Raw genomic sequence first — 25585 nt, forward strand, 5'->3', positions numbered from 1 at the left:
ACGGAGACGGTACTCAAGAATGGACTAGCATTGCGCTCAGCGAGGACGAAGCGAGGCTGCTTCCAGGTCAGACTAACACACCGAGATTCATTCCTAGTGGTGATCACGTCTAAATAGGGCTCCAAACAACGAGGTGGGGCTCAATATTTCGCTAGGCACGTTAGGGGCTGCGCCTCGTGAAGACCATGCCACCGCAAGAAGTGGGTGTGCTCGATCGATAAGCCCGCAGGCGTATTTAAACACCCGCGTCCCTCACTCATGAACCAAAGTGCCTGCACAACGTATTGCCTGTCTCAGTATACAACTGTACCTCCTCTTGCATAGATTGACAACCGATTATTATTACTGAGCTACAACAATGGCGAATTCAAGCAGAGAAATCCGGATTGCGTACGTACCTTTCAGTGTCTTCAGGTTGATAGATTAACGCCCCTTCTAGCGTCATGGGCGCTACCGGTAGTGGTAAATCCACAGTATGTAAAGCTTCTTTGTTCCGAACCATGTGTTGCTTACTCTCGCTGGACACAGTTTATCAATAAGGCTAGCGGGTCAAGTCTTCCCGTTGGTCGCGGCCTCGAAAGTTGCACTAGTGAAGTACGAACTTCACGGCCATTTGTCGTTAGCGGGCGTGTCGTGACCTTAATCGATACGCCCGGCTTTGATGATACCACCCGAAGTGATACGGACATTTTGACCATGATCGCCGCATATCTCTCCAAGACGTACGTGATTCCAATGCGATAGATTTCCTCAGGCTAAGCGTCTGCATTTCTCCAGCTACGAGCATGGTACCAGGCTAGCTGGCGTCATCTACATGCACCGCATCTCTGACTTCAGGATGGGTGGCACGTCCAAGCGCAACTTCAAGATCTTCCGCGAGCTTTGCGGAGAGAGCTCGCTCAAAAACGTTATCATTATCACCAACATGTGGTCAGAGGTGAAACGTGAGATCGGCGAGGCTAGAGAGGCCGAGCTTGCGAGTAAGGACAAGTTCTTCAAGCCCGTGCTTGAGAAGGGCGCTCGGATGCTCCGTCACGATGGCACCCTCGAGTCCGCACATACCACCCTTCGTTATCTCATCAACAGCCAAGCCGCTACACTCCGAATTCAGCAGGAAATCGTAAACGAGCACAAGCCCATTGAGAAGACCGCTGCGGGCGCTGAGATCAGGCGCGCCCTCGACGAACAAGCGGATCACCATAAAGAAGAGATCCGTAGTCTCAAAGCGGAGATGGAGGTCGCCATGCGCGCTAAAGACGAGGAGACGAGGGCCGAGCTTCAGGAAGAGCTCGAGAAGAAGCAGCAGGAATGCTTGCGCATCGAGCAAAACTCTCAGCGCATGGCAGCCGAATTCACAGCCGAGCGCGCACGCCTTGAGGCTCTGATCCTGCGGATGGAAGCCGAGCAGCAGAAGCAACTCCAGACGGTGGAGAGCCTTCAGGGCGAGGTCGCCAAAGTCCTGACTGAGAAAGAGCAACAGGAAGCTCTGCATGTTCAAAGGAAGAACGAGATTCTTGCTGCCAAGCAGGCAGAGGACAGACGGCGCGCTCGCGAGTTGGAAGAAGAACGCAATGCAAGAATGCTGGCGGAAGAAAATCACCAGAAGCACCTCCAAAGTCTTCTGGACGACATGGAGAAGACACGCATTGCAAAAGAGATTGCCGATATTGCTCACGCCGAAGAAGTCAAACGAGAGCGGGATAGGCTGGCAGCACTAGAGGCTGAGCAGCAACGACAGAAGTCCGCCATAGAAGCCGCGGAAAGGGAACGTGCTCTGGAGGAAGCGGAACGAATACGTTTGCAAGAAGAATTTGCGCAGAGAGAGAAAGAATTGGAGGAAGTCAAGGCGTCCCACGCAGAAAAAGAGGCCGAGAGTATCGCAGCGAAGCAGGCGGTCGAAAGTGCCCGAATACGTCTCCTTGAACATCAAGAGCTAGCACGACAACGCGAAGAAGAGCTTGCTCAACTGCAACGGGAGATGGAAGAGGCGCACGTCACCCGAGAGCGCGAAGCCGCATTGGCCAGGCAGGCTGAAGAAGATGTACGCGTACAACTGCTTGGAGAGAAGCATGAAGCCAAACTTCGCGAGGAAGAAGCTCACAGGAAAGAGCTCGAAGACGAGCTCCTGCGTACTCGGCGAGAGATGGAAGAGGCTGCAAAAGCCGAAGAGACGCGCAAGCAGGAGGAGGCCGCCGCCGCCAAGAAAGTTGAGGAAGAAACCCAGTCGCGTCTGGTGGAGCTACAAGAATTGGCCAAGCATCGCGAGGAGGAACAACGGAAGACAGCGGAGCAAGAAGTCGCACGAGCACGCAAAGAACTGGAGGAGGCGCATGCAAAGGCAGAACGCGAAGCCGCTGCTGCCAAGGAGGTGCAAGAATTGGAGCGCGCCAGACTTCTTGAAGAACAGAAGAAACGAGAAGAGGAGCACCGAAGGCAAACGGAGGAAGAACTTGCTCGGCTGAGACAGTTGGTTGCTCAATCGGAAGAGCAGAGCGCGAGTCTAGCAGAACAAGCGCGTCAAAAAGAAGTAACAGAAAAGAAGAGTCAGCAGCTCGAGGAAGAACTGGCGAAGGCGCGCGAGCGGGCTCGGGAAGCGAAGCTAGACTACGAACGCAGATTGACTGACATTGAGGAGCAAAGTTCGCTCGAACGTGGCTTGCCCTTGCCAGGTGTTCTGTTGCCGAATCTGCCATTTGTGGTATGGAAGGCGGCCATGACGTGGTGGGGAACGACGAAGATGAAGAAGTGAACCACGATTATGTAGCCCTGCGTTCTGCAATCATTGACCAGCGCTGGTCCTTAACCTATTGAACTGATACATCATGCACGAAAGAATACTAGTTTATTTCCTTACCTGGGTCCTGGTCGCAGTATCTATTCACCTTGTAGTCCCGGAATGAATTATCTGTAGATGTGACAAGTGCACACTGCACTGTATGTATCATGTGTTGCCGTCGTGCTTGAGTTGTTCATGATTGCCAGGACCTGGGGAAACGGAACCCGACGGGTAAACGATTGTTTTCCTTCTATTGGGGGAGAATACATTGACATCGGTTCTCGACGCCGCCTCGTAGTCCGCGGATGGCCAGTCAGTTGGCGCGTGAAGCTTTCACTGCCAAGAGTTAAGGCTTCGACAAGCTCGATCCGCCGATAGTCAGTGCAGGAAATTGTACGAAGACCCATGATCGTGTTAGCATTGGGAGAACGTTCAGCCCAAGTGTCAGTTCCACTGTCACGTCTTTATTTGTACAAGTTTATTATTACAATACGGCCAACAACTTGCAAAACACCGTCACTCCTTGCTAAACCCAAAATTCATTTGCTAGAGAACACTCAATTGCCATCTCAAGTTGCTCGTCAGTGTGACAAACTAGCATCCTCTTCCTCCCATCACCCTTCCCGATATCCACGATGATACCTTCATCGTCATTCACTTGGATGTTCTTTGTCTCGTCGATCACCGCGAACCCGAGGCACGCGACAGCTTCTCCGACAGCACGTCTCAGTTCGGCGCTTCGTTCTCCCACGCCCCCCGCAAAAACCAGAGCATCGACGTTTCCGTGGAGAGCTAGGTGATATGCCCCGGCAAAATGGAGTATGCGATCTAACATGATGCGAAATGCAAGCGTATTCGGGTCTGCGGTGCGAGATATGGGATCAGAAAGTACACTCGTATCTGCCTTCTCCGTGATCTCTTTGAAGTCGGCTGTACCGGTGAGTGCCTTCCAACCTGATTTGAAGTTGAGGATGTCCTCAGCCTGCCAAGAATGAGCGCTTGAGCTTCCATTTCGCAGACAAAAAAAATTCGAACTTCTGTCACTTTGACTTCCTTTGAAATGCTAGGATCGTGGCTCATATGCGCTGGAGACCGACTGGTGTAGTGGAAGATTAGGCTCGCGTCTATGTCACCAGCGCGCGTAGCTCCAGGTAGTCCACTCAGTGGGGTCAACCCCATACTTGTATCAATGGACTGGCCATTGCGGATGGCACACATGGAAGCCCCCGAACCGATATGAAGGGCGATTATGTTTAGAGTATCCGGAGCCTGAGGAGGTCAGAAGGCCACAATCAAACAACAGAATACCAGATACCTTGTTAAGATGCGCAGCCACTGCCCGCAAGATGAACGCGTCTAGGAGATACAGCGTCAGCGACATCTTGGCGAGGACACATAGTGCATACAGCTTAGACCATGGAAACCGTACTTCTTTAATCCCTTCTCGTGCGCCACTTGCTGATTGATCGCATAGGTAGCTACATGAGTCGGAAGATCTTTGTGAAATGCACTGTCAAAAAATGCGATGGATTTCGCATGCGGAAGGGCCTTGATGGCTGAGCTGATGACGGAAAGAGCGGATCCATTGTGTCTACAGGCTTCGTAATGCAGCACTGAATACAAGTCGGGAGAGAACGTACAAAGGAGCAAGGTCGGACAGTTTCTTGATATGGTGATAGGATTCCTCAAATATCACGACAGGGCTTATGTAGTCGCCACCATGCACCACACGATGTGCAATGTGCTTAATGTCAGTTGTGTCGATGCTCGCCTCTTCCTTGAGGCGATGCAAGAAGTGCTTAAACGCCGACTCATGATCATAGATTGAGTCGACTTCTTCGCTCAACGACCTGTGTTGAAGTGCGACAAAACTCAACTTGAACCTGGCTGGAGGGGTAAAAATGGATGATGTGGACGAGGATAGGAGTAATGCCGGATTTGCAGCATTATCAGCAGAACGGCGGAAGAGGGAAATTTTGAGCGATGACGAGCCAGCATTCACAGCCAGCACAAGCGACATGATAGTACTGATTGTAAGTAACTCTCGTTCTGTAGGCCAGTAAGTACTGACGTTCAGAAATTAGAATGCTGACCTACATGCACGTGACCGCATTTCTTCGGTAGTAGTACCACACTGATCAGCTGGTCAACCACCAAGACGCTGTGTATGTTTTGTTTCAACTCAATTGCAGTACCATCAGCGCGCCAATCTTTTGGTCGAGCAAATCAATTTATGCATTCCCTCCGCAGCCAGCGTGGCATCTAGTACTCTTCATCCCAGCGTGCCCAAGCTAGCACGTTCCTCAAGAACATCCATCCGCGAAACCCAAGCACTGCCATCTGCATCCAAAGCACCACCTCCTGTTGCCATCGCCAATGCTGACGCCGGACAGCACGGTTCGGCCCGTCGCTGACTTTGTCTCCAGCTTTCGGCATTCTTCAATTGTATCGTCGTGACATTGTGATGTTGCGATTAACCATGTAGATGATTCATTGGAATAGTCCTATTTCACTCCTTCAATGCACATGTTTTCAAGTCGTAGCTTCTACTAATCAACCGTTTTTACTTTGCTCTCCGTGATTCCTCTTCCCTCACTCTCAGAATCGATTTCATTTTATTTATTTAATTTTTGGGTGCACCTGCGCATCGCCCGAGGATCCCGCGTCTGCAACTTGCGACGTTATTCGGACAGATACTGGAGAACTACTCTTAAGAAAGTAACTTCTTCAGATGGATTCTTCCCCCTCTACTACCGTCGACTATGTCAATGGAACTGAGTTGCGCTCTTTTTGCCAAATTGCGAATAACTCTGACGACACAACGAATTTTCATACCGGAACTTACGCGTGCGGTTCTAGAGGACTCCGGGCATGCGGCATCGTGGCTCTAAGGTCTCATTGGAATATCACCTGCTGCCAATGGGGTTTTTGCGAGAGTCCATTCTGAACGGGCCGAGTTTTGCATAGTGCGTTTCACCGTCATCCTACAATAGCAGTACTAGAACTCACCCAGCGATGATTGAGGAATTATACAGCTTTTCGAAGGTCCGTTTTGGGTGGAGTCACGATCCACAAGAGCGTCATGAATGCTTACAAGTGTTACCGGTCGGCCGCTGAGCCGACCACAGCTCTTCGAGGCTCAATTGAATAGTAAACCAAGTATTTGTCTGCTTTACATACTCCGAATCACGTTCTTACGTTCAGGTTGAAATTCGGTGTCCAACGTTTGTCCGAGGCTCCGCAGTGACTATTGGCAACTTCTGTCGACTTCTGGCCGCTCAAGCATCATTATCCCTCAAAGGGATGCACGAGGATGCTCCGAGCATTCGGCCGGTGTTCAAACAAGTCAGGGCCTTTGACTCGCAGTTTACTGAGAAATCTATATCCTTTTGCAGTCTTTGCATGCACCTGATTTCCCTCCCGTTGCTTCTCCGAGGAACAACGTTCTTATACACTTCTCCCGGTGCCGTGAAACCAGATTTGCTTCTGAGATCTCGTTCTCCTGACCAAGTGCCTACGGGTCCAAATGTCTTCAAAAGTAACAGCAGCGCGCGGGACTGATCGATATCTCTTGCCAAGCGATAACACAGGATTAGCTCCATCACCCGATAGCCTTTATTTGTGAAGTCATCAACTCGTGATAGAATGAAGCACATATAACTCTTTCTGCTCGCGTCGGGGCTTGATAATAATGTTTCATTGGCTATTGGTGGATATCTCGAAGCTCCCGTGTGTTTCCAATTATTTTTATTTTGATGGATGATCTACTGATTTGTGAGGGATTCCGAATTTCTGAGATGCGGAGATAGAAATAATATTCTGTCTCGGTGCTTCCTCATCCGGTGCTATGATTTTTATATTGGGACATTGAAATGCGACCGGTGGACCTGACGAGTCTGATCCATGACGCCAGATGATGCCCTGAACATCCTTCAGATTCCCGATACAAATTGAAGATGACTTCGATCGGCTCCCAGACAAATTTAATACAATCACAGTGAGTACAAGAGAACTGGTCACTGCATAGATACATCCGTGATAACGAGATTAGATGGATGCATGAATGATCAATAACTAAGCGCTGTAAGATAACCATCGCGTCTGTGCAACTCTCAGGCCGTTCAAGCAGTTAGATTCCGTGGAGATAAGACAACCTGCAGGCCCCCCTTCATGGCAACAAAATAATCCTTCAAGTCGCGTTCCCAGGACTCTGGGTTGTATCCAGGAGCAAAGCTGAAGTTTAGTCGGTGCATCATCGCACAAACCGCCATACGTAATTCTTGATATGCCAGCTGCTTGCCAACGCAATGCATGGGACCGAATGAGAACGGAACGAAAGCCTTGGTATCATGGACAATTGGGAATTTATCAAGGCCCTTGGCATCAAATGATGAGAGCACCGCGCGCTCTTCCGGTTTGAGCCAGCGCTCCGGCCAGAATGTGTCAGGGGACGGGGAGAAGTTACGAGGATCGCGATGAAGGGAATAAGTATGAACGAATGCATTAGTGCCTTCGGGTAAGAAGCTATGGCAAGCGTAAGTTAGATTCGCTAGAGTTGGTATATAAATAATGAACTTACTAAGGGCCAACAAACTTGTCGTCACCGCCTCTCGGAACGCCACGCTGACTTCCACTGAGAACTGGTGGGAAGAGCCGTAGAGTTTCGTTACTGAAAACCAGTGTCAGATGTCAGTGTATCGGTAAAAAAAAGATTCGAGTACGTGCATTACGGCATTGAGGTAACTCATATGAGGGTGATGAACTGTAGAAAGCAGATCTTCGCCAGGAGGGAAAAACTTGTCGACTTCGGCTTGGAGCCGGTAGTACGTTTGAGGATTTCTCAGAAGTGACAGGAACAGAGAGCTTAAGGTGGTTGCTGTGGTATCAGACCCGGCTACTATAGCAAGGACTCCATCAGATGCCACTTCCGCAAAGGTTGGAGGCGACGTATGACGCTCAAGACCCGCCTCGTCAATCTAAGGACTGTCAACAAAACTAAAAACAACAAAAATGATTGAAACAATTACCAGATAGTGAAAGAGGTCTTTAGACAGAGAACCTGCGGACCTCCTGAGCATAGCGCGCGCTTGACAGAACGTTCGGAATTTCTTGAGGCCCTCCCCGACTCCTGGCAAGTTGGCGTAGTACTTTCCGAGCCAAGGCACGTGGGACAGAACTAGGGCAGTTCTAGAATATAACATTATTTTAGTCTTTCTTTATGGTATTATTGTCCTTTGCTATACTCACGGAAGACCATTTTCGAGCAGATGCCAAGTGTTGTCCTTATCACCGTCACGCAACATCTCGGAACCTCCGCCAAATCTTGGGAAATCGTTAAGCTGGATGAGAAATATTCAAATAACATGTGCACTCACGCCATGTCACTCATGAAGTCAAACCTGTCTCGTCTAAGTCAGGCACGAAAAGGTAGAGAAGTGAGGAGGCGCACGTGAAATAACTTATGAGCTCAGCGAGGTTGAAGGGTTGTGTTTGTTGCTCGAGAACTGTCACGAATTGTTGAACTCGCTTCCCAAGGATCTCGTCGTAACCTTTCAGTGCAGAAACACTGAAAGCCCTGTGCCAGGGTTTTCTCCGCCGCGCATGCTCCACGGGATCCCTCACCGCGATAACTGTTCTAGTGGCTGATTGCTCAGCCATGCGTCCGTCCCAGTCTGTGAATCTAAATTAGGGCCGGGCGCCACATATCAGAGCACATTAAATCACTGACGAGGTCCTTTTGGGAACCCATTGCTACCCATCAACGGGACAACAGCATTGACATCTCTTATTGATAGCTCATTAGGCCCTAGATCAAGAGAAATGGTGGTCAGATCCAATAATAAGCATTGAGTCAAGAGGTTATCTACCGATTCTGACGACGTCGCCATACGTTTGGTGTAGTTTTGAGTAGTAAATGTGTTGTTTTCCATCACGAGAGACCCATACCATCCAGAACTTGGAGATGCGGCAAGGGATAGGACCAGGGTATCTCGCAAGCGGATGCCAGGGGGATAGACGGTATACGACCACAGAGACGAGAACAGTAGAGTAATACAAAAGGTAAACAAAACCGAATGCGCGCGTAAATGTTGATGAGTTTGGCAAAAACAAGGTCGAAAGGATGGCCGGAACTACAATGAGCAAGCCTAGGTGGGAGAGCGGACTAGTGGGCTCGTGACGTTTGAATATAAAATGACAAAGCTACCAACAATCAGGGTCAGAACGCGATATGATAATACACGGCATATATTGGCCACTCACAAGGCCGGCGGCCACCACTACAAGAAAGCCACCTTGCAGGGACAGCGGAGACATGTTTTCATCGATGGAGTATGTGGGCATTGGGGACACATATTGCAAGCCGATACGAAACCTTGTATTTAAGAGGCTGGCGAAATTTCGGACATCGGAATCAAAAAGAAGAATTCGACATAATCTAGTAGCACATATTGGCCAAGGGCTAGATGAAGATTTTGACTCGCAGAGACCAACATCTAAACAGAGATGGCGGCAAGTCGGATGGAAATAGATAACAATCACCCGGAAAGTCGATATGGGATAGATTTGGCCCCACAAGGAGCGGGTGGGAGTTGGTTACTTAGAGGAACGGAACAATCAAATGAATATGGAGTAAGCTAGCCTGTACGACAAGTGCAAATGGAACGTACGGGGCAAAACTCGGTTAGTCCAACAATATTAGGCAAGCAAAGCCGCGGTGACGGAAAGCGACAAGTGCCGAGAAGGATGTGCACTCACCTGAGTGATGTCCGTGGACTTAAGTTAATGTGCAGGGTTTCCAGGTCCTCGCGTGCCTGTGCCACTTTCCTGCTAGGTTGTCACTTCCGGGGGATCGGCATGACTTGTGTACTCTTTCTGGTCTGAAATGATCATCTCTGCTGCTCAACAAGCGGAAACCAGGGTCGCAGTCTCCTACCTGTGGTGGCTCATTCACAAATAACACATTTCTACTTAGTAATACCTTTTTAGGTCTGGTACGGAATATGCCGCAACTCGGCAATTTTATGTACAAATGATGAGTTTATCTTACAAGAGGCGGGGATGAAAGAGACGGATGTGTGGGTCGTTTGAACTTTGAACTAATGGGCGTTGTTATTTCAAGTCCAACCCGAAATAATATAATCTAACTTGGGCAGCCAGGGTCCGGACCTAGATACGGTCGAGATCTCAAGAGCCCATCGAGGAATAGGCCGCCGAGCGACCAACCAGTCCAAGATCCAAGAAATCAACTGACTAGGTGACTGTCTTCTGCTATTAATCATCGCAGTCACTGGCAAACAGTGACGTCATTCCTTCTGAATAGAACAGTTGGATTGGGGGTGACATCCAGATCATGACGTGTAATAGTGCCAGTATTGCGGATAACAATCTGAGATATACTTTGCATGCAAGCATTTTCATTGCCGAAGACTGCTTTACCAACCGAACAGCACGAAATCGTGAGCGCTTATGCAACATAAGAGGCTAGTGGTAGAACTGCAGTTGCGTGGGTTGGAATGGACACATTTGCCTCGGTTCCGACCTACTACGATATGCCTCGATATTCGGAAGCCACAGACATACTGGATGCTGGGGGGGCTTTGAATAACCCTGTCTGACCATGTATGGATTTGATCAGATACCGATACCATTTCGGCTTATTAACGAGACGCAGTCAGAATGGGAAGCCTGACATGAAAAAAAAAACACGCGCCACCCCAGATAGCCCAAATTGACTGGCCACGGTTCTGTGCCCTGATTCCCCTGGATCAACACAAGCTCCGCAGTGCCACTATTACAAAATAGAATCCCATAACCGCGCCAGAAATGCACGAACACGACGACCAAGATTAAGAACAAACGCTCGATGGAACTTGGTAAGCCCTTCCATACAGAAGAAACTCCTACTAACCAAAATCGATGGGAAGATGACTTCCTCGAGCACCCTGACAGATCACCATGCGAAATGCGGCGACAGGCACATTATAGCATCAGCGTAATCGTGATTGCTGGTCGAGGTCCATCTGGTAAGTGATAGGTCAGAAAAATGAATTACACGAAGCGCAAACTAGCGGCGATGAACGGTTAATGAAAGGCCATGAAGAATGATCGCTCCAATATCACATCATTCCATTGGAATAGGGTTCAAATTTTATCTCATCTCCTAGATTGTTGCGAGGTCGTCACTTCAACATCCATGTGGTGCTGATCCTGTGGTGCACCCTGAATGGATTGTGGGCTTATCTCTTGGTTAGATTGACAGAGGAATAACGCCGCACAGAGCGCAGAGAAGAGCCTAGAGGTTTTGAGGCGCAGTATTGTTTTTAGAAAAAGGTGACCAAGTAATTTCCAACGGCGTCGGGATGAATGTACCACAAAGCTCTCCGAGGAGCAGTCATGATACGCGGACAATTCTCGTAACTGAGGCTCCATCATGACAATTGAATGTATCCTTTAGAGGAGAGTGTCAGGCATTATGGAGACTAGCCGCATTTCCATTTTCAAGGGGGTAAATGCGGTCGCAACAACACAATGGGGCGAACCCAATGTGACGCCGGAAAAAAGTTTCATGTCGCGATGAGGAAGTGAGTCTGAACGTTCGGGGCCGCGGAGTACCCTAGAAAAGTTGCACTGGATGTTGATATGATCTAGTAAGCATTCAACGATCAAACATTTGTAAGTGGACGCACTGTATGTCAAACCCTAAATATACGTCTTTGATGGAGGCTGCGAGCTGTGTGACCGGATTCGCTTCATGCGTGTTGAGCATGGTTCAACGAATCTTATGAGGAATCACAGGGCGACATTGTGAAACGAGTTACATGTTGCTGATATGGTCTGACCAAGGGGACATGAACCCCAGCGGATATAAAGAAGCGAGGATCGTTGCCCGTTAGGGAAAGGTCAGGGTATGGTGAGCTAGTCAGGTTCAAATCGGGCATGACCTGAATGGAAAAAGATCTCTGCTTCCCCGACATCATGATGCGTTTCTCAAGCAAGAAAACAAGTCCGTTCAAAGGCGTAACCACCTGTCTTGACCTGGGAATAGTGCAGAATTAAGCCGCTCGATCTGACCGCCAAATACCCAGGGAAAATGAGCGATGTCTTCGGATGTGTTGCCCACTATTTTAGTGGCCGATCCAGAAGCCAGTTCAGGGCGTTCGCCCACCGCGTGGCTGAGTCCGAGTTAGCGCTATTGACAGCATCAGTTCTATGTTGTTTCTATTAATTAAGTATACGACTTTACACGATGCTGCGCCAACTCTGTTCCACGCCAACCTGCGTTGATGGTGCGGAGACCGCCGCGGGCCGCACCCTGGAAGTGAGGAACAGACGAGATCTTGAAGGGAAGATTGACGATGGCTAAAGGTTCAGTCAGTCAATTCACCACGACTGGACAGCTGCAAGCAGTCATACCTTTTGCGTCACTGTCAGCGCTAGCGGATGTCTTCCGTTCATGCAAGCGACCTGCGAAACACCAAGCTGATGGCATCATGATGTCGCGGAAGCAAATGTCCAATTGAACTGCGGCTTTTACGTCACGAGTCCCCGACTCGGAAGCTCGTTTATCGTACGTTACTGAGGCCACGTCTTCACGACCACCAACTGATCATCCCCATGTCCAACATTCTCCGCGTCTTTTCGAAGCATGCACGCTCATTGACACAGTCGTCTAACACCCGTATTATTGCACTAGAGCGTTCATTTCACTCGCCCTTTGTGGTGCTCAACTCTCCGGCTTCGAACGCATCGCCAGTGTCGGCGTCACAGTACGAAAAACAACATGACCACTCTCCTGAACCCCAAATATCATCAGCTGGCACGCGCACTTATGTGGTATCAGAGCCTGATCCTGCCGATACCCCTTATGCGGTGCCATCGGGCGCATATCCCACTACAACGCCTTACGTCAACTTCAGACCCACCGTGACAGACGCCCCCAACCCTGAGGGGAAATATAGTGCAGGCAGCGCCAGCATTCCCCACTCTTTTACAACTCGTGCTATTCCAAGAAGTAAAAACAGCGTTGATGAAAGTACATATGGAGAAGCACCCAATGGGATGGGTCGCAGAGGGGAAGGCCAAGCTTGATGGATGATACGAGGGCGCCGCAGAACTTCGCGACAGAAACCCATTCCTTGATTCGGATGTAGTCCTGCGTTGGTCCAAACTAGGCGTAGAGGGTGCATGGAAAGAGCGGAAATAGATTGTGGGGTCTTGTGGAGGTGTGCGGAGGAATGTCGCCATTATGTCAGTCAGGCGGTGACCGCGGTCGACTGACACGTATCCAACCGCGTTGATTGTAATAAGTTTGATCCTGTACAATAGTGCTATGATTCTGCTGCTTTGCTGTCTTTAGTCGTATATTATTTATTTCTCTTGCGCTGACATCGGGCTGCGGAATATGAATAGCTACCTTGAAGATAATCAAAGTCTGCTGTCATATTTGAGTCAGATGTCGAACGTGATATCATATCAAAAAGCATTCCTAGCTAGAACCTTGAGAAGGGCTACTTGATCATAGCCCGGATCGATAGGCCCAGTCCAGACGTAATTGTCCTCGACGATATGAAACACATATTAAACTTGATCCGCGCAAATCGAAAGCAGTCAATATTTATTATTGCCCTCGACTTGGCCTGGTAACAGAAAGTCGCCCCATGGCTAAGTAGTGGGGCTAATGAATATCCTAAAGGGTCTGTAGATAATACACATGGAAGCAATAAACAAGAGAATATTGAGCGCCACCCAAGACCAGCCACAGGATCAGGTGGAAACTTGATGAAGACTGTGACGGAATGGTTCGAAACGATCGTGAGGGGTATGATGACGGTGTGACATGGTCGACCTGCGGAGAAAGGAAAGCAATACGGAATCCCGAGGAGAAGCTAGCAAGATAGATAAGTATGTACGATAGCCATGATTGATAGATCGTGCGCGTTGTCGTCAGAGTTTCTAATACCTATAAGCGGCGAATTAGCCGGATATCAGCCGAGACTGCCCGAATAACTTACCAATGAAGCCGAAGTACCACGGATAGCGACCAGCGCTACACCATCCAGTGGTGTTGATTATGCCCGGCAGCAAAACAGGCCGGAGAAGAAGCCCTTCCGCTTAGCATGTCTGTCATCATCCACATCATCAACACCATGCCTTTGAGTCTCAAACGCAGTCATTCCACGCATCTGTCCAGCATCACGGGTCAGCGTCCCTGCGGTTGTGTCCTCTCGCGAGTTGGTCGGGTTTTTGGCAGCGTGGACCTGCGCGCCGTAGAGGAACGAATCTGAAGCATCGTTGCGCCCAACGGGATTATTGCCATTGGTCATATTCGCAGCATGTGTAACTGGGGAATGCCTGCCGTAACCGTTACTGGCCCGGTATCCCGAGGATGTGGGCGCTGTGGCGTAAGGGTGAGGTGCGAGTGCTGAACTCTCTCGGGGTGTCTGGCTCGCGCGCCTACTAACGGGAGCAATGGGCTGTACACTGATATCAGCACGAGTGCCAGGGTCTCGACTACCGTGTCCTTCTCGTGTGCCTGGACGTCTAGTGCTGTTCTTGATGTGAGCGGGAGTAGGCGCGAGGACGAGAGGAGTAGAAGGCGCTGAACCATCTGTAAGCTGTGCCCGCGGGCGGCGACTGGTCTCACGGTGACGAGGAGTATGAGGTACGTTAACAGTGGCGTGAGCCTGTGCTAGTAATGACGCGGGTGTCTGTAAACATTCAGTTACGATATGCTTCCATGATGAGAATACATTGCATACATTACTGGCCTCCCAACCTTTGCCGTTATTGATCAACATCCAGTCAAAGATGCCGTCATCCTGCTCGCCAATATTCTTCAACACTTTGGTAAAGAGTTCTCGGAGAAAATCGTAGTCGGGAGTTTCCTCAAACCCGAGTTTGCGGACGTAGTTCATGTAGATCGCGAACTCCTCTGAATCAGTAGAGACCGATCAGTAAATCATGTTGTCACTCCAGCACATCCACAAGCGAAGAAAATAGACGCCACTGAATGAACTAAAAGAGAACTTACCGGGGAAACCCTCGCACAACTCCGCAATCGGTGTAGTCTGCTTCTTTTCACCGATCTTCTCATACTTCTGCTTATTGGTTGCGGCCCTAAGGCCTTGCCAGGGAAGGCCGCCGCGCAAGAAATACATGAATACATGACCTAGCGATTCTAAGTCATCTCGGCGCGATTGCTCACGGCCAAGATGCGTGTTGATCGACATGTACCGGGCAGTGCCTGAGAGAGACTTGCGCTCACGATAAGGAATGTGAACTTTTGTCTTGGGATCTCGGTAGTGCTTCGCCATGCCGAAATCTGCAAGGGATAGTCAGTATGTTTGTTGAGAGACAATCAATAGATGAGATCTGCGCAAATTCAGGGATACATCGGTGCGATCGGAGGACGTAAAAGAGGAACATAGACAACTTGCAAAAGACATACCAATAATGTGGATGGTGTTGGAGGTTTTTGTTCCAGGGACCCCGACGAGAAAATTGTCAGGTTTGATATCACGGTAAATGAGCGACTTGTCATGGACGGACTGAATGCGAGATATCTATATATAAAAAAGAAGACATGAACAACTGCAACGGAACGACGGAATGAATTGAGAGAGAAAATAACCAAACAACATAACAATTCCTGCTCGTTGTATGGGTCCAAACTTACCATCTGTTTCGCAGACATGCATACAGTCTTAATGGTGAACTTCCGGCCACACATGTCGAAGAGGTCCTCCAAGTTAGGGCCCAGAAGGTCAATTACTAGGACATTGTGGAGTCCCTCCTGCCCAAAGTGGTGTACTTGCGGAACACCCACTAATAATAATGACATATTACCATCGGGTGAGAGAAATTACTGACACTAACACATACCTGTACCATTCAGTGTTCTGTATGATCGAAATTCATCCCGTAACTGAGGAGCATCGGACTTTCGAGGTTCCTGAGTAATACGTCAAAATCGAGTCACGATTAGAAGGAACCTCATGGCAAACGTACAAATTTGATGGCGACAGGTTGGCTTGTAAGAAGCTTTGTGCCTGTGAAGAGTTGTGGTGAGTCAAAGGAACAAATAGCAAAGAACACCGGTAACAAAAATTGGCTCAAAGCCGCAGGTAAATAATTTCCGTTCTGACGGGATACGCGGAGCTCAGTTGATCTAGTCCCATTGCTACTACTAAGTAGCCATGACATGATGATCGCCCACCGGCGACCCATGGACCGAAATGCACCCTTCTGCATGACATTGGGTGGTCGTAAGACGGGCGCTTAGAAGGTCGAATGACTCTGTTGGTACCGTCCATGCAACTCTCGAGCCCAAAAAGTTCTGGAAAAGCAGGAACTTGGAGGTATGATACTCACCTTCGAATACAACACCGAATGAACCTTCGCCAATCTTCTTGCCGACACGAAAGTGGTTTCCGACGATACCATTAGAAGTGGCACTTTGAGAGTGGTGCCCCGAAGACGAGGCTATAACGTGAGGGGTCGTCATCTGGATGAAAAGTTAATAATTTTGAAGGCCACCAGTCCAGAAGCGCAGCTGTGGGAAGGTAGAGGACGGGACTGGTGTACTTGTGACAAGGAGCGGATGGAGAGAAAGCACCCAACTAGGCGGACTTTGAATTTCCTTATTTGTACTCGGCCGACACGTTCCTCTCTTACAGCGCCGGTGCGCCTCGGTACCCGCTTGCACTCTTAGATCATCGTCAACACGTTGCCTTACTACTTATACGACGCTAGCTCCAAGCTCAACCTGAGCTTACAAGTTACTAGTACTCTTTCAATTTTGCACTGTGTGCCGAGAAGCAGCTTCCTTGGTCATTGCGTTCTTGACTAATAATAAGCGAGCGCTAGATCAAACTCATCATACAGATGGTTAGTGCAATCTCGCATATTGTTTTTTTTCTATCAGTGCTTGGCATGCGCACTCATCGCAGTGATTATTGTTGCAAGGGCTATGCGCTAATTTCGGCAGCCGGTTCATGACAGCATTTTCCATGCTTGCAATGAATATCCAGTGCATTGTGCACAGCGATATCGATGGTGTTTCAACCATCGATGTCAAGAATCCGTGGGTCATGGAACACGGTAAAACTTCTCCTGCCGTTTACCTTCACTTTGGGTATGCGGACCCTGCACGGCCTACCATTGGCTTGCCATTTCCGCAATGCGGAGAGCCTCGTGAGCACTGAATTCCGTTAGCTTCTAGACGAACTACATATATGTACCATGTGCATATCAGCGTTTCAGATGCTCCATGTATCGTAGTGTGCCGTCAGCTTCGCAGATCGAGCTCCACCTCTTCGAACCACGTGTCGGCGCCGTGTCCACTTTTTGAAAATTCTCCCGCGAAGCATTCAGGATCCAGGCTTGTACATACTCGTTCTTTAATCTACCCGGTCTATCCTCCCGGTTTCCCTCGATCAAGATACCTGTTCATTCCTGGCAACTATCCCGTTCTATCTGACAGGCTTGTCGTTTGAAATGGTTTTTTAGTACATGCCAATGACGGCGAACTCCGAGGGAATGTCAAAGTCGGTAGTGCAGATATCTCAGGGCCTTGCCGTCGGTACATGGACGTTTTGCTGTATAGGCCTGGACCATATCTAGTGACTTCTAGATCTTATCCTTGAAAGCCTGATATGGTACAACAAACGTGATGACTTACGTGCCGATTTTCCAGAATCACGTAGACTTGCACACAATTGTCCTTTTAAGCGCAATCAAGGGTATTCATTTTCGCGGACACGTCACATATCTTATGGCATGTGTGAAGTGCGAAGTCCGAGCTGGCCATATTTTAGGAGAATGTAGTACATATCTTATGTGCTACCGCGCATCCATGTTTTCCATGGTTGTGAAAATGGGATGCAAATAGCCCTATCGTCAACTGTGCAGAGGTGCCGAGTAATGGATATATCCATATGCCAAGCTAGCGTCATTCTCCGAGGACTACCGCTTCAGATTTTCTCGATAGGGCGCTATGGAGGCGAAGATCATATCAAACTATGTTATAGTCTGATCGAAGACTCGGATACTTACATTTAATCATATATCTCTAACCATAATCAGGAGCGAGTTCACAACCAAGCACTGATAGAAGATGAGCTATATCTACGGGCCATCAAATACCATCATCTGATGTGCCACAGCAACGAGTGGCCACACGCCGTCAGCCCTCGCATCTTCTTCATATGCTTCCTTCTGGCGCAACAAAAAACTATGTGTCACCGGTCGCTTTGAGGCATGCCCGTGATGGACACCCCCACAGATGGCGAACATTCCAATGGGGGAACCAAGCCACATGATGTCGTAGTCGATGTCTGCTGCTAATCCAGTCAACGGCAAGAGCTGTAAAGGAGGAAGGGAAAGGAGGGTTGCGGTAATGTCGAGCCGGGTATGCTTGATAGAGTCAGATGCTTAGGTACCAATGAACATGCGGGCTTGATTGAAAGGTACGATAGATATCCGGGACGAAAAACTTACGAGGTAACGGGGGTTGCAAGTGGGGCAACCCAGGAGAGAAGCACTTGACTTCTCGATACGAGAAGCACGCGTTGCTAGAATATGCAGAAGCAAGACTGGCACGATCCGAATCGAACGTTTGGAAGTATCTTTGAAATCGGCCAGCGGCAATAACGATAAGATTAAGCTAATTCCGGTTGCAAATCCCAGGAACATAAGTTGGAAACACACCTTTCAAGATATTCCATCGTCATTTTCGACATTTTTTCCTCTTCATCGGGTCCTATCATGATCGTCGGAAAGTCATTCAGAGGCCTGGATGGAGCGGGAACACCCGCAGATGGAGGATCGGGCTTATGGGGTGCCTGAGATTTGGAGCCTCCCGCGGGAGAGGATGATACAGATGGCGATGCTACATTTCTCCGTGGCCGAGGTGGGATGGGGAGTTTTTGTGTGGGTGGGGATACTATAAGAACATCATCATCATCATCGACACCAGTAACCGGAAGTGATACGGCCGATTGAGAAGGGGCTTCTGGTGTGTGGTGAAGAGAAGAATTGTGCTGTTGAGCATTTGCCTGATGTGCAAGTGCGATCGTAGCAGCAAGATCAAGCTCTGCTGGTTGCAATGTGTCTGACCAAACTGGAATCGAACTCTTCCTATCACAGTATATTCAATGCCAATTACTTCACACCATACGTATAACTTACCAGTCGACTATCACACCATCGTCTCTGCCAGGGATCAGAGTACAAGTCCATCCAATGCAAGTCGACATACCTGATGAGCAACTTTTCCGTTTGAAGCTTCAGAGCCTCACTTTCACTTTGACACTTCTTGGCCCATATCCTTCGATTCCGCTTGTACCCAGAGAACGGAGGCAAACAGTCCAAGGGAAAGGGGGCAAAGCGTTTTGTCCCGAACATGACCAACTTCCGTTGTGGAGGCGGGGGCGTCAGACTTTGTTCGCGCTTCACCTTTGCACCATTGTGAACACCAGAAGCTCTGCCCGCTGACATAGATTCATTATCATCATGACGGGGGCGCTTCAGTGTCCTGTGAGCTTCGGAAGTTGACATTTCCGATGATGCCCAGGATGGCGTAATTTGTTCTTGAAGTTTATTGGACAAGCTCCTTGCCACTGAAGTACTGATACTTTGGATGTGGACTAGGAAGACCGCAAGGGAAGCGATCAAGTGTTAAGAGTCTGAAACCCTGCCCGCCGCCACTGCTGACCTAATGCGGCACTCTAGCGAGGCCGGATAAGTACTTGAATCATCTAGTAGGGAGTTGCACGAAATAGTGGTAACCAATAGTAATATTTGGTTACAACTTACAAGTCTAGATTTACGTTCTTTTATATGTTTCCTATCAAAATTTTATTTAATCACAACATTGCGGCCGAGGGAGAGTTGCCGTTTCTGAGTGACACTTACACTGTACATACTACATGCCACATCGACGCTAACATTCCTGCCGGTTTACTCTTCGTCCATCAACCTCCGTTCGTCGACACACACAGCGAGCAGGGGGTCGTCGCACAGCCGCCGTGTCCCGGGACATCCCGCCCCAAGCTTTGGCCAAGTATCAGACAGGAAAGGAAATGCTGCTCACATGGCCTGCAAGCTGATTGGAGTTTGCCACACACGCACACAGGAACATCGTGATACACAATCACGTTCTAACCCCAGTAAGCATCTTGATATGTATTGCATTCAATGCCTGTAACGGGCACCTCGGACGGCAGAGCACCAGCTTACCTGGACTGTGACTTGCACGAAGTAGAATGCGTCAACGAGCACACGTTTGCTGGTATGCCACCAATCAACATTGAGCGAAAATGGCAGAGAAAATGCTTCAAGTTGTTGACCGTATGCGTCTCCAGGGCCCGGATCACCTATAAGATTCAGCCACGATTCTATTTTAAGAGGTGGAATTGATACAAAAGATTCTTTGCCTGCTCTTTGTCGACGTCCTCTATCACTGCCTCCCTCAACGCCATGACTGAGAAGAAGGTCGCCCTGAGTAGTATTTCTCTCATCTTTGCGTACGTTATCTTGTGTTTGTTTCTCATCTTCAAATTGATCACGATACTCCTTTCTCACAGCTGTGGAACGGCTCTGTTTTCTGATGGCAAGCAGTACAACATCTGTCTCCTTTAACGTGAATTTCATAATCGTTCGTAGGTTATGCCAACAATGTCATTGGTGCTGGTGGGTAATTATTCAACTTGATGAGCCCTCTTTGACCTCAAATTCAACTGTCTTGCAGTCAACACTCGTAAGCGATTTTTACCATCAAATTCACTGAAGGTCTAATGTGAATTACAGTTCTGGAACGCATATACGGCACTGGTTCCGGCGGCATCACTACAAACTACAGCACCACACTCTCTAGTGTCGCCTTCGCAGGTGCGTAACTGAGTCTCCTTCATTGATCTGCAATTAAATCGTACCAGGCACCGTGGTGGGTATGCTCACCTTTGGCTATCTCTCCGACAAAGCTGGGCGCAAATTTGGTATGGTAAGTAGATGTCAACCTCAATCGAGCAACCCGCAAGTCATGCTTTTGAAACAGATGTCCGCAACTGGGATCGTTGCAATATTTTCTGGTCTCTCAGCTGCTTCGTCTGGTGCTAATCACAGCCTCCATGGAATGCTTGCTATGCTTATTGCATGCCGGTACGTACATGTGCCGGTGCGAGATCATCTCTGCCACTCATTATTTCTAACACAGCTTCCTTCTTGGAATTGGCGTCGGCGCTGAATACCCTTGCGGCTCCGTGGCTGCATCTGAACAGTCGGAAGAAGAGGGCATTGCTAAGAACTCGCAACACCGATGGCTGGTGCTTGCAACGAGTGAGCCAATGTGGTGAAATACCTTTATCACCAGTATTCTAAAACACGCTGCTCAGACACTATGATCGATGCCGGTTTTGTTATTGGAGCATTCGTACCATTAGTACTTTACTGGATGTCCGTGACGCCATTCACTTCCACATCTTGTAATCTATATCTAACAGTTGCTTTTCAGATTCGGGGACAACCACCTTCGTGCCGTCTGGCGCCTCTCGCTTGGGCTTGGTGTAGTTCCTGCTGTTGCTGTCTTCTTTTGGCGGCTGCGCATGGAGGAACCTAATCGCTACAAGCGCGATTCAATGAAACATGTCCGTATCCCATACAGACTAATCATTAAAAGATACTGGCGTGGCCTGTTTGGCATCTCGCTAGTATGGTTCATCTATGACTTCATCACGTATGTCTGCAACCGCTTCTATGCATTCTTGACTAGTTGCTCACATACCTCCAGATACCCAGTATGCTGTCAGACACTTACGGAATAAATTATCACTGATTTTTTTTTGTAGTTCGGACTTTATTCATCCACAGTCACCAACGCGTATGCATCTGCTTTTGTTTTCTTGATATAAGTAGAACTTAACCGTTTTGGCAGCGTTACCGGCGGCAATTCATCCCTCACCGTTGTCTTTGGTTGGTCTGTTGTGATCAAGTAAGCCTTCACCCGTTCATGATTCATGCTCCTATTTACATGATTTCGCAGCTTGTTCTACATCCCAGGTTAGTCTATTGGACGACGACGAACTTCCAGAGCTCACATTCTGCAGGCACCGTTGTGGGCGCCTTCTTCGTTGATCTTTTGGGTCCAAAGGTCACTATAGTGAGTATTATTAAGCAGATGCGGTGTGCCTTTTCTGAATCTCATGTTAGATCACTGGCCTTCTCGCGCAAGCGGTCATTGGATTTATCATGAGTGGCCTTTATACCCAACTGTCACAACACATTGGCGCTTTTGCTGTAGGTATCTTTCTAACACAGACAATTGCCAGATGCTAAATGGTTCATCAGGTGGTGTACGGCATCTTCCTGAGCTTCGGCGAGTTTGGTGCGTGGTGTTGCGCAATCACTCTTCGTCTTCTGAACTCTTTTTTTGCCTAGGTCCCGGAAACTGCCTTGGTGTATTGGGTGCAAAGTCCGGACCTACTGCTGTGCGTGGCCAGTATTACGGTTTTGCAGCTGCTGTTGGAAAAATCGGCGCATTTATTGGAACTTGGGGTAGGTGCCATACAGTTACCGTACGACGGGTGAACTGAGTGTTTTGTTTGTCCGTCCAGTGTTCCCTATCATAGTCAAGGATTTTGGTGGCTCAAGTTCAGCTAAAGGGAACACTGGCCCCTTCTGGGTTGGCAGCGGTCTTGCCATCCTGAGCGCAATCGTTGTTTACTTTTTTGTGACACCCTTGGACCATGATGGTATGAAGGAAGAGGATGCGAAGGTGCGTGATTATCCCTCCCGTTGCCCGCAACATTTACATACCTCGCAACGTAGTTCCGGGAATACCTCGAAGCGCACGGTTTCGATGTCTCACTTATGGGTCTTCCCGAAATTGAAACCGTGTCATATGCGGAAGGCCAAGAGATAAGTTCAGCAATCAAGGACACAGACTCAGAGACCAAAGTTTAGTTGCGCTGCAAGCAGATGATCCTGATTATAATTCACGTTTGTGTACCACGATATTTCCTTAGTTGTATGAATACCTGCTTAATCACTTAAGATGCAGTCTTCGGAGATCTACACTGATGACATGTACCTGTTTCGTGAGGAAAACTATTCTTCTGAAGGTGGCTTACCTTCCACGACCCTTGCTCTCCCTGTCTTGTTTGATTAATGTGGATATGATTGTTCAACGGATGTGGCTAATCGCAGCCAGAGTTCCGGTGAGAGACTTAGTACACACTGAAAATTTAATAGTGCAGATGATGAAACTTCTGAAGTATTGTATATGCTACAGTAACTGGACGAGTCACTTGGCAAAAACCACTGATACGATGTCATTATTGCTGCATCGGGTCCCCAGTCGCTTTCCCTGCCTTAGCGAGTTCATTCCTAGCCAATGGGTGAGTTGGGAAAATGTACCATCAAGACGAGAGGAGAATTGCATACCGTAGCTGCACGCTGAACTCATCCTCGATGTCGTCATCGTCCCAATTATCCTCCCAAAGTTTATCCCCCGCTGATTTTGCGACCCCAGGTGCAGCGCCCTTCAAGTGCGCCAAATCTGTGCTAGAATCATCCCAGTCTACAAGATAACAGTAAACATTGATGACATAGATGACGACTGAATTGATCACCTGCTACTTGGAACTCTTCGAACTCGTCGTCTTCTTCAAGGACCCCCAGGTGAGGTTGATTATCATCCTCCTTGGGCTTCTCTGGTTGTTTTTCTGCGGGTTTTGATGAGGATGCGGATGAAGACATACTGGTAAGAGATAGACTCACGCGTTCACTTAGGCCGCGTCAGTGGCATGATCGTGAGAATGTGACTTCAGGACCGTAGGGGCAGAAATATTTTTGGGCATGTATGTAGTATCACAAGCATTCTTTTACATCCGATTTCCTACCTAGCTGTACATATATAAACTTGTAATTGCGATGCCTAGTGTACAATTTGATTGTGTGCCCCCTGATGCCAAGAAAGAGTCCTTGGCGAACAAGCTGGCAGCAACTTGTGCATTTACTGTGTTTCCTGAGGGTGAGCAACCAACTTCGTTCCAGACACCTGTCCCAACCTCATCCTTTCCAGCCCTCCAATAATACCTTCGAGCCCATTTGGCAGGACTTCATAATAGTTCGGCTACATCACGTATGAGACATAAATCCAAAAAAGTGGTCGCAGAACAAACCTGTATAGTACCGTCTGAAAGCCACTTTTCGACCCTAGCCCAGGAGTTGCGGCCCAGCTCCTCATTTTGGGGAGTGTGTGGATTTCCGAAAGTCTGGATGGCCTTACGCCCCTTGCCTTCATGTTCCTCGACTGATGCAGGAAGGGTTAATACGAGGGTGCCATTATTTGCAAGCAATTCCCATCCAACAGACTGTGTTTCTGGCAACGAGACGGCGTCGTAAACAACTCTGATAGGACCTCCAGTAACTTGTCTGATGGCCGTCAGCAGTTGTTTTCCGGAAAGGTTGCGATCAAAAAAATGAGTTGCCCCGTAGTCCCTGACAAGCTCTTCATTTCTCGGAGAGGCTGTAGTGATGATAGGATAAAATTGCGATAGACGAGCGAGTTGGATAGCTGCAATACTGTCATGATGCGGCCGAATAGGCGAATCTTACTACGCTTACCGTATGAACCCACAGAGGAAGAACCGCCAAGGATGACAATCGGTTTCTTTGATTCGTGACCGGCGGCGCTTTTCGTCCAAGGAGGGGCTATCCCGGCTCCATAATGTTTCCCGTACAAGCCCACCAGCGCAGTATCCAATCCTAGAGGAACAGTAGCTGCGCTATCGAAGGATTCGTTTGAAGGAATCTGGGATGGGATGTAGTTGGCGATATGGTCAATAAGCCTTCTCATAACCAACCTTTGCTGTAAAGCTCGCAACGGTCAAGGTGTACTGCTGAAATGCAGTAAAGTCGTTATTACGCTTGCCATGCGCCAATCTGTAAACTAGCGTTGAGCGTTGAGCCTATACAGACAGGTGCAAACCTAGTGAAGAACTGTCTAACACTCTATCGCCCTTGCGAAAATTCTGAACACCTTCCCCTACTCCCTCTACGACACCAGCGATATCCATGCCAAGAACAGCAGGGTAATGGGTCACGACCGCCCCTGTGTCCTTGATCTTGTAGTCAATCGGGTTCAGAGCTGCCGATTGAACCTTAACCAGAAGCTGCCCAGCCCCGGGACTGGGGATCTCGCGAGAGCCAACTTCAAAGTCACCCCGCTTTTCGGGAAGAATAAGAGCTTTCTGTTGCGGAGACATGCCAAAGAGATGTGGAGGGTATACTAGAGTGGGTGGGGAAAACGATTAAAGTTCATGCTGACGGGAAGATGGCGGCGGTGTTAGTAAGATGCCTTATCTACTTCTTGTAGCATCAGCTGCTCGGCCCCTACACAATAACGCCATACGCAATGTGCATGAGGTGCGACGCCTGAAATGGTAGGAGACTCGGTGGCGTAGGTGTACACGTTACTGGATGACTTTCCGTAGGCAAAACAATGTGGACTGTGATATACTATACGACAAATCAAACTGTAAGTTAACGGGATATCATGGATGATATCATAGATCAGTATCAAGTGCTTCAAAACGAGATGGAGATGGAAGTAATCAACAAATAGTGTGAACGACAGGATCAAGCTGCGAGATGTGCGATGGACGTCCAACTGTCTGTGCGATCCATGGATGTGACTGCGTCCCAGTTTGGTCGCGACTGTATGCATTGTCAACACCCTTGTAGTGTAATTCAGTCATGAGTATAGACGTGTAGTATCAGAGAGAGAAAGGACACAAATCAACGAATGCC

The 25585-nt window shown here is 48.7% G+C and overlaps 9 protein-coding genes across 9 annotated transcripts; 3 read left to right on the forward strand and 6 right to left on the reverse strand.

Annotated features, from left to right (window-relative positions):
* The first annotated feature begins 22 nt into the window (after positions 1 to 22).
* Positions 23 to 3207, forward strand: HD556DRAFT_1328255 (uncharacterized protein). Its single transcript, XM_041301608.1, has 6 exons — positions 23 to 390; positions 440 to 473; positions 529 to 722; positions 778 to 2500; positions 2627 to 2802; positions 2853 to 3207. The coding sequence occupies exons 1-5, from the start codon at positions 359 to 361 to the stop codon at positions 2747 to 2749; spliced, it is 2106 nt and encodes a 701-aa protein (XP_041166682.1). The 5' UTR covers positions 23 to 358; the 3' UTR covers positions 2750 to 2802; positions 2853 to 3207.
* A 67-nt stretch (positions 3208 to 3274) lies between these two features.
* Positions 3275 to 4796, reverse strand: HD556DRAFT_1261938 (acetate and butyrate kinase; the record flags this gene model as incomplete). The annotated part of the gene is made up of 5 exons (XM_041299065.1): positions 3275 to 3758; positions 3812 to 4045; positions 4092 to 4132; positions 4183 to 4367; positions 4417 to 4796. The coding sequence occupies 5 exons, from the start codon at positions 4794 to 4796 to the stop codon at positions 3303 to 3305; spliced, it is 1296 nt and encodes a 431-aa protein (XP_041166683.1). The 3' UTR covers positions 3275 to 3302.
* Positions 4797 to 6837: 2041 nt separating this feature from the next.
* HD556DRAFT_501907 (cytochrome P450) lies at positions 6838 to 9299 on the reverse strand. Its single transcript, XM_041310796.1, has 10 exons — positions 9038 to 9299; positions 8644 to 8977; positions 8505 to 8582; positions 8226 to 8448; positions 8152 to 8175; positions 8024 to 8098; positions 7804 to 7963; positions 7502 to 7752; positions 7356 to 7445; positions 6838 to 7300 (listed from the first exon to the last, which is right to left on the reverse strand). Exons 1-10 carry the CDS (start codon positions 9116 to 9118, stop codon positions 6898 to 6900), a joined length of 1719 nt encoding a protein of 572 aa, XP_041166684.1. The 5' UTR covers positions 9119 to 9299; the 3' UTR covers positions 6838 to 6897.
* A 3092-nt stretch (positions 9300 to 12391) lies between these two features.
* On the forward strand, positions 12392 to 12980 carry HD556DRAFT_1429161 (uncharacterized protein; the record flags this gene model as incomplete). Its single annotated transcript, XM_041304791.1, has 3 exons — positions 12392 to 12700; positions 12725 to 12839; positions 12889 to 12980. 3 exons carry the CDS (start codon positions 12392 to 12394, stop codon positions 12978 to 12980), a joined length of 516 nt encoding a protein of 171 aa, XP_041166685.1.
* An 865-nt stretch (positions 12981 to 13845) lies between these two features.
* Positions 13846 to 16280, reverse strand: HD556DRAFT_1478617 (kinase-like domain-containing protein; the record flags this gene model as incomplete). The annotated part of the gene is made up of 9 exons (XM_041308566.1): positions 13846 to 14484; positions 14536 to 14708; positions 14808 to 15098; positions 15225 to 15339; positions 15453 to 15601; positions 15659 to 15728; positions 15785 to 15825; positions 15993 to 16112; positions 16148 to 16280. The coding sequence occupies 9 exons, from the start codon at positions 16278 to 16280 to the stop codon at positions 13846 to 13848; spliced, it is 1731 nt and encodes a 576-aa protein (XP_041166686.1).
* A 1550-nt stretch (positions 16281 to 17830) lies between these two features.
* On the reverse strand, positions 17831 to 19569 carry HD556DRAFT_1328319 (uncharacterized protein). Its single transcript, XM_041301609.1, has 5 exons — positions 19035 to 19569; positions 18965 to 18988; positions 18485 to 18913; positions 18275 to 18402; positions 17831 to 18207 (listed from the first exon to the last, which is right to left on the reverse strand). Exons 1-5 carry the CDS (start codon positions 19331 to 19333, stop codon positions 17903 to 17905), a joined length of 1185 nt encoding a protein of 394 aa, XP_041166687.1. The 5' UTR covers positions 19334 to 19569; the 3' UTR covers positions 17831 to 17902.
* A 685-nt stretch (positions 19570 to 20254) lies between these two features.
* Positions 20255 to 22735, forward strand: HD556DRAFT_1303564 (major facilitator superfamily domain-containing protein; the record flags this gene model as incomplete). Its single annotated transcript, XM_041299607.1, has 20 exons — positions 20255 to 20301; positions 20362 to 20405; positions 20441 to 20467; positions 20526 to 20534; positions 20585 to 20665; positions 20713 to 20777; positions 20832 to 20935; positions 20991 to 21112; positions 21169 to 21229; positions 21288 to 21509; positions 21546 to 21570; positions 21622 to 21653; positions 21708 to 21764; positions 21816 to 21832; positions 21880 to 21932; positions 21983 to 22069; positions 22121 to 22157; positions 22211 to 22327; positions 22387 to 22547; positions 22601 to 22735. 20 exons carry the CDS (start codon positions 20255 to 20257, stop codon positions 22733 to 22735), a joined length of 1503 nt encoding a protein of 500 aa, XP_041166688.1.
* A 371-nt stretch (positions 22736 to 23106) lies between these two features.
* On the reverse strand, positions 23107 to 23530 carry HD556DRAFT_1437235 (DSS1/SEM1 family-domain-containing protein; the record flags this gene model as incomplete). Its single annotated transcript, XM_041305668.1, has 3 exons — positions 23107 to 23158; positions 23216 to 23351; positions 23404 to 23530. The coding sequence occupies 3 exons, from the start codon at positions 23528 to 23530 to the stop codon at positions 23107 to 23109; spliced, it is 315 nt and encodes a 104-aa protein (XP_041166689.1).
* Positions 23531 to 23786: 256 nt separating this feature from the next.
* HD556DRAFT_1437236 (chaperonin 10-like protein) lies at positions 23787 to 25041 on the reverse strand (the record flags this gene model as incomplete). Its single annotated transcript, XM_041305669.1, has 5 exons — positions 23787 to 23906; positions 23956 to 24350; positions 24401 to 24587; positions 24640 to 24725; positions 24765 to 25041. The coding sequence occupies 5 exons, from the start codon at positions 25039 to 25041 to the stop codon at positions 23787 to 23789; spliced, it is 1065 nt and encodes a 354-aa protein (XP_041166690.1).
* Positions 25042 to 25585: the final 544 nt, after the last annotated feature.

Source organism: Suillus plorans, assembly GCF_016647745.1.
Source record: "Suillus plorans strain S12 chromosome Unknown HD556scaffold_3, whole genome shotgun sequence".
NCBI lineage: Eukaryota > Fungi > Basidiomycota > Agaricomycetes > Boletales > Suillaceae > Suillus > Suillus plorans.

Excerpts from the sequence above, each read along its gene's own strand:
- HD556DRAFT_1328255 (XM_041301608.1), top strand. The coding sequence starts at position 359 with ATGGCGAATTCAAGCAGAGAAATCCGGATTGC. Across the intron at positions 723-777 it reads GCCGCATATCTCTCCAAGAC|CTACGAGCATGGTACCAGGC; the intron begins GTACGTGATTCC and ends GCATTTCTCCAG. Across the intron at positions 2,501-2,626 it reads CGGAAGAGCAGAGCGCGAGT|ATTGAGGAGCAAAGTTCGCT; the intron begins CTAGCAGAACAA and ends AGATTGACTGAC.
- HD556DRAFT_501907 (XM_041310796.1), bottom strand. The coding sequence starts at position 9,118 with ATGCCCACATACTCCATCGATGAAAACATGTCTCCGCTGTCCCTGCAA. Across the intron at positions 8,583-8,643 it reads TGGCGACGTCGTCAGAATCG|GGCCTAATGAGCTATCAATA; the intron begins GTAGATAACCTC and ends CTCTTGATCTAG. Across the intron at positions 8,449-8,504 it reads TGGGTTCCCAAAAGGACCTC|ACTGGGACGGACGCATGGCT; the intron begins GTCAGTGATTTA and ends TTAGATTCACAG.
- HD556DRAFT_1328319 (XM_041301609.1), bottom strand. The coding sequence starts at position 19,333 with ATGTCAACTTCCGAAGCTCACAGGACACTGAAGCGCCCCCGTCATGAT. Across the intron at positions 18,403-18,484 it reads ACGATGGAATATCTTGAAAG|ATACTTCCAAACGTTCGATT; the intron begins GTGTGTTTCCAA and ends CCGATTTCAAAG. Across the intron at positions 18,208-18,274 it reads CTTGCAACCCCCGTTACCTC|CATCTGACTCTATCAAGCAT; the intron begins GTAAGTTTTTCG and ends TTGGTACCTAAG.